Source organism: Oncorhynchus kisutch, linkage group LG14 (assembly GCF_002021735.2).
Source record: "Oncorhynchus kisutch isolate 150728-3 linkage group LG14, Okis_V2, whole genome shotgun sequence".
NCBI lineage: Eukaryota > Metazoa > Chordata > Actinopteri > Salmoniformes > Salmonidae > Oncorhynchus > Oncorhynchus kisutch.
In genome coordinates, this window is record NC_034187.2 from 40,637,482 (window position 1) to 40,646,642 (window position 9,161).

The 9,161-nt window shown below is 43.9% G+C and overlaps 1 protein-coding gene across 1 annotated transcript in view; it reads left to right on the forward strand.

Moving 5' to 3' along the window:
• The window catches only part of pacrg (PARK2 co-regulated), a 248,082-nt gene extending 240,643 nt beyond the window's left edge, over window positions 1-7,439 (forward strand). Inside the window, exon 5 of the mRNA XM_020500838.2 lies at window positions 6,952-7,439. Coding sequence (XP_020356427.1) covers window positions 6,952-7,112 — 161 coding nt within the window. The 3' untranslated portion in view covers window positions 7,113-7,439. The remainder of the gene's footprint in view (window positions 1-6,951) is intronic.
• Window positions 7,440-9,161: the final 1,722 nt, after the last annotated feature.

Genomic DNA, 9,161 nt, shown 5'->3' on the forward strand with positions numbered 1-9,161 from the left:
TGCCAATCGGGACGCAGGCTGTGTGGGAGTTACCATGGCACTCCGTATCAACTGCCCATCTCCCTCAAAGCACTGCCAAGCCAACTCCCGCTTTCCTTCTCTTTTCTTCCTTTCTTTTCTTATATATAGGTATTGTTTAAAAAAAAAAATTGTCTGCCTAGAGAGGGGGAGAAAGTAAAAGTTTTCCTGAAGGACATTTGCACAAAGAGCTTTAACACCCCATCACCCCCCCGCCCGTCGCTAAACACACTCTTTTTACCTCTTTAAATATTGAGAATCATTTCAAATTTCTCCTTCACCCCCCTTTGATGCTGCATGCCTCCAAACACTTTTGTGACGGGTCTGCATCCCAAATGGCACCCTAATCCATTTATAGTGCACTGTTGTGCACTTCTTTCGACCAGAGCCCTATGGGGCCTGGTTAAATATAGTGCACCATAAAGGGAATAGGGTGCCATTTGGGACGTAACATATAAGTGGACCATGGCTGAAATATACATGAACCTCAGTTGTTGCGCCGTAGCCTTGTCTTATTACCCAGGATCCCTTGTGTCTGTGCCAGGGGACAGCCTCCCCCGCTCCCCATTGTGTCACTCAGGCTGCCACCACCCCCTCCTCCATGTCAGCTGGAAAATGTCTCCACTAATAGAGAGTCCCTCTCTGGGCCTGGCCTCTGGCCCTTCAGCCCCCTACTAGCCTCCACACACATGCCACAGCTGCAGAGAGAGAGAGAGAGTCCACCTCGCAAACTACGCCACAACAACATAGTACTCTCTCCTCACCCTCCTCTGCTTTAGTTTTTATGTAATTGTATTGCTCAAATGCCTGTGTTTCTTTTTCTGTTTTTGTGCTGCTATAAAAGATTTGGGTTAGCTGGTAGGTGGGGAGAGCCTGTATGGTGGGCTGTATGGTATTTTTTTTTAAGAAAATACCATTATGAGTTCAAGAGTCAGAGATATAGGCCTACAGCATGAATATAGAACATTTTCTCAGAGTGTGTTGCTGAGTGCATACGGTTGTTGGAGAATATGTAAATTGTTGCTAACATGGGCCAAAGCATTGGACTTTCCCTCTTTGTAATTTAAAGAGCGGTCTGGTTCTGATCAGTGTCAGAAATGCTCTTGCGCACATTAGCACACACATGCATGCAGGGTTGGTAGGTTACTTTCTAAATGTAATCCGTTACAGTTACTAGTTACCTGTCCAGAATTGTAATCACTAACGTAACTTTTGGATTGCCCAAACTCAGTAATGTAGTCTGATTACATTCAGTTACTTTTAGATTATTTTCCCCTTAAGAGGCATTGGAAGAAGACACAATGTATGTTACCAATTGAACGACATCTATTAAAGGCTAAATCAATGTTAAAGTTTCCATAGCTGGCCCTATTAATGTAACATTTTACTTTATGGGTTGGTTATGTAGGCTTCTTCTAACCCATCACTTTCTACTACATATAATAATACGATTAAATGATGACGATTAAAGTCTATCAGGATTCCAGTCATTCCAATAAATGTTATACCCCTTGATCTTCAAGAAATATGGAAGTATAGATCAGCCAAATTGTTTTACCTGAGCATAACCCCAAAACTAAGGATTTATAGGCCAGCCCTTCTCTGTTGATTGATTTTCTTGTCACGGAGGACTGATTGGGCTCATTGATTCGAGTTGAAAAATAAATGCTGTGCTCATGGAATGGCAGTCACCGAGCATTACGGAAAAGTGCTATTTACGGTGCCTTGCAAAAGTATTCACCCCCTTTGGCGTTTTTCCTATTTTGTTTCATTAAAACCTGTAATTTAAATAGATTTTTATTTGGATTTCATGTAATGGACCTACACAAAATAGTCCAAATTGGTGAAGTGAAATTAAAATAATGACTTGTTTCAAGAAATTCTAAAAATTCTAAACGGAAAAGTTTTGCGTGCATATTGTAACGGTTGTCGTATGAAGGAGAAGAGGAGGACCAATGCGCAGCGTGGTATGTGTCCATATTTATTCAAATGAACACGGAAATAACAAAAATATCAAAGAGAAACGACCGAAAACAGTTCTGGCTGGTGCAGACACACAACAGAAAACAATCACCCACGAAACACAATAGAAAACAGGCTCCCTAAATATGGTTCTCAATCAGGGACAACGATTGACAGCTGCCTCTGATTGAGAACCATACCAGGCCAAATACAGAAATAGCAAATCATAGAAAAACTAACCTAGACAACCCACCAACTCACGCCCTGACCATACTAAAACAAAGACATAACAAAATAACTAAGGTCAGAATGTGACACCCCTTTGCTATGAAGCCCCTAAATAAGATCTGGTGCAACCAATTACCTTCAGAAGTCATGTAATTATGTTAAATAAAGTCCACCTGTGTGCAATCTAAGTGTCACATGATTTGTCACATGATCTCAGTATGTACAGTTGAAGACGGAGGTTTACATACACCTTAGCCAAATACATTTAAACTCTGTTTTTCACAATTCCTGATATTTAATCCTAGTAAAAATTCCCTGTCTTAGGTCTGTTAGGATCACCACTTTATTTTAAGAATGTGAAATGTCAGAATAATAGTAGAGAGAATGATTTATTTCAGCTTTTATTTATTTTATCACATTCCCAGTGGATCAGAGGTTTACATACTTTCAATAAGTATTAGGTAGCATTGCCTTTAAATTGTTTAACTTGGGTCAAACGTTTCGGGTGGCCTTCCACAAGCTTCCCACAATAAGTTGGGTGAATTTTGGCCCATTCCTCCTGACAGAGCTGGTGTAACTGAGTCAGGTTTGTAGGCCTCCTTGCTCGCACACGCTTTTTCAGTTCTGCCCACAAATTTTCTATAGGATTGAGGTCAGGGACTTGTGACGGCCACTCCAATACCTTGACTTTGTTGTCCTTAAGCAATTTTGACACAACTTTGGAGGTATGCTTGGGATCATTGTCCATTTGGAAGACCCATTTGCGACCAAGCTTTAATGTCTTGAGATGTTGCTTCAATATATATCCACAGAATTTGCAGTTGCAAATTGTAGTCTGGCCTTTTTATGGCAGTTTTGGAGCAGTGGCTTCTTCCTTGCTGAGCGGCCTTTCAGGTTGACTGGTACTATATAAGTCCACAAAAGTCTTTCAAAAGTGTGCTCCTTTGAGCATGTGTCCATTAGGCCTATGGATTTGTATTTTTTACCAGCATGAATTACATCTATTCCATAGGCTGGGATCTGCACTTTGCAGCTGTTGCAAGAGTGCATTTTTCACTGGCTGTCCACTGGTTTCAAAGACAATGATTGATAGGCAGCTTAACATTCTTGAATTAAACCATTATTGGTTTCAAATACACATTTAGATTTGTGAACAGCCATCCACAACAACCACAATCCGTAAGGTGCAAATAGCTCAATGAGAGCATTAGTGTGATTCACATCAATGCTCAATATAGATATCATTAATAAGTGATATCCGTATTGCCGTAGACTATACCACCGCTGTCATCCTTACCTCAGAGTGTTTATTCAAGTTGGATTATCTTTGGATGCCGACAGCAGTCGTACCATTGGAAGACACAGCCTGGACTGTATCCTACAAAAGCCGATTCCTGCTCTTTTCCCGCAATCCATCAAACACATTTGGTGTGTCATCATAGTGGTCTCTGACTTGTGGTTAGACTCACTCAGATGGAACAAACTTAAACTTGTGCCTTTTTTTCAATGCTGATTTGAATGTCATTGAGAAGACAGAGAAGTGTCAAAGATTGTTTTAAAAGTAATCCTTCGAAGTAATCATCTAGTTTCTCAAAAGTACCTGTAATCTGATTACAATATTTTTGCTGGTAACGTAATGGATTACAGTTACTGTTTTTTGTTGTTCTGATCCCTCACATGTAATCCGTTACTCTCCAACCCTTGCATGCATGCACGGATGCACGCACACACACGCATACACACACACACATTCTATCGGTTGTTCATCCATACACTTCCTTTACCGGTCTCATGGGCTTTGGGGACAGATTTTACTACAGTGCTTTGCTCCCATTTTCCAGTTTTGCATCCTATTAAGCTTTTATGGTCCTCCGGCCCAGCTTGAGCCCTTAGAATTACTTTATAAAGTGCGAGAGACCGGCTAGGCCGTTAGGCCTCTGACACACACAAAGTTTCACACACACACACACACAGAGAGAGAACAAGGAGGGATATTATGGCTCCGTATTCTGCCTTTACATCTGTTGCCTCTAGTAGGCTATAACCTTGTCCAGTACTATTGGCCATCAATCAGTTGCACAAGCGTCTCCGGACTTTGGCAGGAGACGCTTCCTCCTTAGTCATTTTGTTCCATCGTCTTTGCAAAGCTGAATGCGTGGACTTGGATAGAATGGCAGCGAAGCAATTTTTCCTAGCTAGACTGGGAAACCGTTACTCTAGCCTCTGAAGGTTAATTAAAAGGGTTTTAGGCTATACTATACTGTATTCTCCCTTTGGCACCATCCACAACCTGTACCACAGGCAGCCTACTTACTGCATCATGTATTAAAAATGTATCAAACTAAAAGTTTATAAAAAGAGGGAAGAAAGAGAGATGAGGAATGAGCCCAAACCTTTAGAGAAACACACAGAACACAGAGTCCTATCAGCCTATCAGGCTACGGAGTTCTAGGTTTGCCAAACAGTTAACGCTTATCAGGCTTCTTTTTATGTGACTAGCCCTATTTGGGTTTTAACGAGCAGCTAGCAGAGAGGTGAGAACAGAAAGATTGAGGAGAAAGAAAAGGGGAAGAGAGGGAGTGAGAGAAGGCTTTTCAGAGCTTCTCTTCAGTCCTAATTGGGCTTGTGAGCGAGGTGCACGAGGGGTCCCACTTGAAACGGGAAGAACAGGCAGGTAGGCTTCCTCTCTCTCTCTTTCTTGTTTTCGTTCTCTCTCTCACTCTCAGGTGGAGTGCCTATCTCTTTCAGTGTCTAGTGGGAGGTCAATGTGTTCCCATGATATTTCTATATGTTCTGAATCACAAATCACTCCTGTCTACATCAAATACTGAAACTCTCCCTTCTGCCATGACAAAGGGAGGGATACCTGCACTGTGTGTGTGTGTGTGTGTGTGTGTGTGTGTGTGTGTGTGTGTGTGTGTGTGTGTGTGTGTGTGTGTGTGTGTGTGTGTGTGTGTGTGTGTGTGTGTGTGTGTGTGTGTGTGTGTGTGTGTGTGTGTGTGTGCGCGTGCGTGCGTGCGTGTGTGTGAGACTGTGTGTTGGCCTTTGGGAGTGCATACTTGCGTGTTAAAGAACAACTCTCCAAATGTCTTTTTGGCAAGTGAAACGTGAAACGTTCGTGAATCCTTGTACCATATCATTTGCCTACAACCAACCACCAGAGGCTGATTGTATCTGTCTGTGTGGGTTTCATTCCTTCCTGATTGAACTCCCTTAGAAAAGCTCTGCTCAGTGTCTCATGCGGCAGCAGGAGATTGGCAGTTTGCAGTGGCCTGATAAAGTTACAGTATCAATCAGAGGCTGTTTTGGGGGGAGGGGAGGGGGCGGGAGGGATGGGAGCATCTGGGGGTGGAAGGACACTTCAGGAAGGTTTTTTGACAACAAGTTTCCACTCTTTTCTGGTAGACAGCAAGGTGTGTGTGTGTGTGTGTGTGTGTGTGTGTGTGTGTGTGTGTGTGTGTGTGTGTGTGTGTGTGTGTGTGTGTGTGTGTGTGTGTGTGTGTGTGTGTGTGTGTGTGTGTGTGTGTGTGTGTGTGTGTGTGTGTGTGTGTGTGTGAGTGTGTAGCTCTACCATTTGCAGTAATAGCAGTCAGGCTCCAGTGTAATGTACTGTAGCTAGTCCCTGTTTTTTTGTGTCAGTGGGCTGTGTGTGTTTTATATTCTCTATCCCCTGTCTACCCCGACAACACAACACACACACACACACACACATCTTCCTCAGGGACAGTTTTATGGCTGTGCTCTATGGCCTCCTTGTCACTGGACCACAATGGGCCTTACATATATACAAGGAGGGTGAGAGATTGTGGTAGTGCTGTCGCTCCTCTGCTGACTCCCAGTAGAATCTGACAGAGACAGAGAGAGAGAGATAAACAGACATACAGGCAATGCGGGCTCACCTTATATTCACACACACACGCGCTCGGCTGCCTTGGGAACACCACTATGCCTCAGGTCACTGAGCATGCCCAGTTTGGAACAAAACCACGATAGATAAATAACCTTTAACAAAGGACAATTGGTATGCAAAAACATCACGCACATGTGCTTTACATTGCTGTACGCTACAGGTTCATCATGCTTTCGGTCATGGTGTTACATTTGTGCTAGAGAGCCAGCGCAGGAGAGAGAAGAGAGAGTGTGTGTGTGTGTGTGTGTGTGTGTGTGTGTGTGTGTGTGTGTGTGTGTGTGTGTGTGTGTGTGTGTGTGTGTGTGTGTGTGTGTGTGTGTGTGTGTGTGTGTGTGTGTGTGTGTGTGTGTGAGAGAGAGAGAGAAAGAGAGAGAGATAGGTGGAAAGAAATGCAAATTGAATTCAGTGGGCAGCATTGTGTTTGAAACATCTCATTAGCTTCGGCATCAGATTTAGCGTGGCCTGGTGAAATGTATTTCTGTATCACTCTCTTAGAGGGAGTCCTGCTGCCGTGACAACAATGCTCACTGTTTCTCCCCTCCCAGCCCATAACACCTACTGTATCTCTCTCTGTGTGTGTGTGTGTGTGTGTGTGTGTGTGTGTGTGTGTGTGTGTGTGTGTGTGTGTGTGTGTGTGTGTGTGTGTGTGTGTAGATGTGTGTGTGTGTGTGTGTGTGTGTGTGTGTGTGTGTGTGTGTGTGTGTGTGTGTGTGTGTGTGTGTGTGTGTGTGTGTGTGTGTGTGTGTGTGTGTGTGTGTGTGTGTGTGTGTGTGTGTACATGCATAGATCTCAGACAATGACCTAACACCTCGCCTCCCTCTCTATCTCCACAGTCAACTCAGGAGACGGCATCGACTACAGCCAGCAGAAGAGGGAGAACATCGGAGACCTGATCCAGGAGACCTTGGAGGTGTTTGAGCGCTACGGGGGTGAGGACGCCTTCATCAACATCAAATACATGGTGCCCACCTACGAGTCCTGCATGCTCAACTAGCTGGATGGACACCGCCGCGAAGACCCAACATCACTAACTCACCCCCCCAACCCTTTCTTCCCCCTCCCCAACTCATCCTAACTTGAGCCAACCTCTCTCTACGCTACCTTTTTTTGACCCATTAAATGACTAACCGCAAGTCATTATTATTTTTTCACCTGTCTGTGTCATTTGGGAATGTGCACCGTATATTTCTACAACTGTCATACGCTTCTTTTGTCCGTTTCTTTGTCACTTCACTTGTGAACGGGGGTTCAGGTACGAAAACGGAACAAAAGAACACTCGCTCAAATTAATTCTCATTAAAAAGCAATATTGTCAGATGCATCTTCCTACGTGTTGCTGTATTTGAATGGGTTTCTCGTTGGTGTAGACTAGACACTAAACGACCTACTCTTTTCTACTAGTTCCAGCTACTAGTTTTTGTTTTGTTCCTGTGAATGAGAGTACCTCTATGTACATGTACATTTGACCCTTTGGGCACAACTCAAAAATACCTTTACATAACAGCTGCTGAAATAATATCCCTGGAATTCAAATCTGAACCTCGAAACCAGTTCCACAGCTTTTTTTTTCCAGGTGGGTGCAATTAATTATCAGGTAGAAATGAAACCCAGCGATAGTCCGGACTTTGTACGGTAAGATTTGAATACCCCTGCCATGTATCATAGCAACGGGTTATGAATGTAATAACAATAATAATAGTAATACTTCTAATAATAGTGTTATTGTGTAGAACGGAAGGCAGACGGACCCCTACTACGACAGCTGCTGGAAAATCTCCGCCCTCCTTCCCATGCTGGAGCGTGCCCAAACATGTTGGGAAATGCCTGGTGGAATGAGGGCTAGCAGCATTCCTAGGTGCCGCTCACTCGTTGTCACAGAACACAGTAACCTGCTTTTTTTGTGCCTTTGAACCGTATCCCAGACACACGCAGCGTGTGTGTTTCTGTGAGTGTGAGACTGTGTGAATGCGTACTTATGCATGCGTGTACTCATACCTGTGTGTACATGTGCACGTACGTGTGCATGGTGTTTACCTCTGACACACTCTGCCGTGACCCGGTAGGGAAGCAACACAAGTCCGTTTATTCTACAGCCTTGCCTCTCACACCAACCCAGTCACACCATCATTGTGTCTCGTCAGTCCTCTCTCTTAGGCTTGCCTTGTTGTAGCCTAGAGTACAGTACTTAATTAGATAGCTCACTCAATAAGAGCCTCTCCCCGACAACAATGGCCGAATTAGTCCGACTGCTGCTCACATCACACCTCGCCGACTCACCGGAGAAAGACACTCACAAAGACACTCGCCCCAGCTCTCGTTGTAACTAAGGTCCAACACCAAGCATCTTTACAGCTGCACAGAGAAAATAAGTTTGACACGAGACAACTTCATAACACCTTATTGCTCATGTGTTTGGGTGCTTTGTGTGTCTCTGCCAAAGGTGTATATGTTGTTGATGCTTAATACAGTAAGTCTATCATTCATGGTTTAAAAATATATCCCTTCCCATAACAGAATGTTTTCTCCACTACTCCATGACTGGATCAATTCACTGTGTACCCTGCAGCTCAGTGCTACAACTTCTTAATTTGAGTCCGACTCCACTTCTGTTCTCCACACAAAGGGTCTGTTTTGAGCTCGATTAGGTCACATCAAAGGAACTAATCTGTGTCAAATAGAGTCTGTATTGTGTGTCGATCACTCTGGACCAATGCTCATTTAGGTAGGTGAGAGTGCAGAAGCGGAAATTGACATTGGCCTCCAGCTGGGCTGATCAGTAATGTAGACACACACACAAGTACACACACACATGCACACGCACACACACACACACATGTACACACACACACACACACTGGCATCCAATAGATCAGAGTAGTAACACACACATAAACCCTACTAGCATCAAATCTAGGCAGTCTATTGGCCTTCTACATCCAAACGTTTGTCAGGTGTGTGCGTACTGGGAGCGGAGTCAGGTGCAGGAGAGCAGAGAGTTGTGAACAGGCACACACTTTATTTAGGCAGGAGAAACCAACAGACG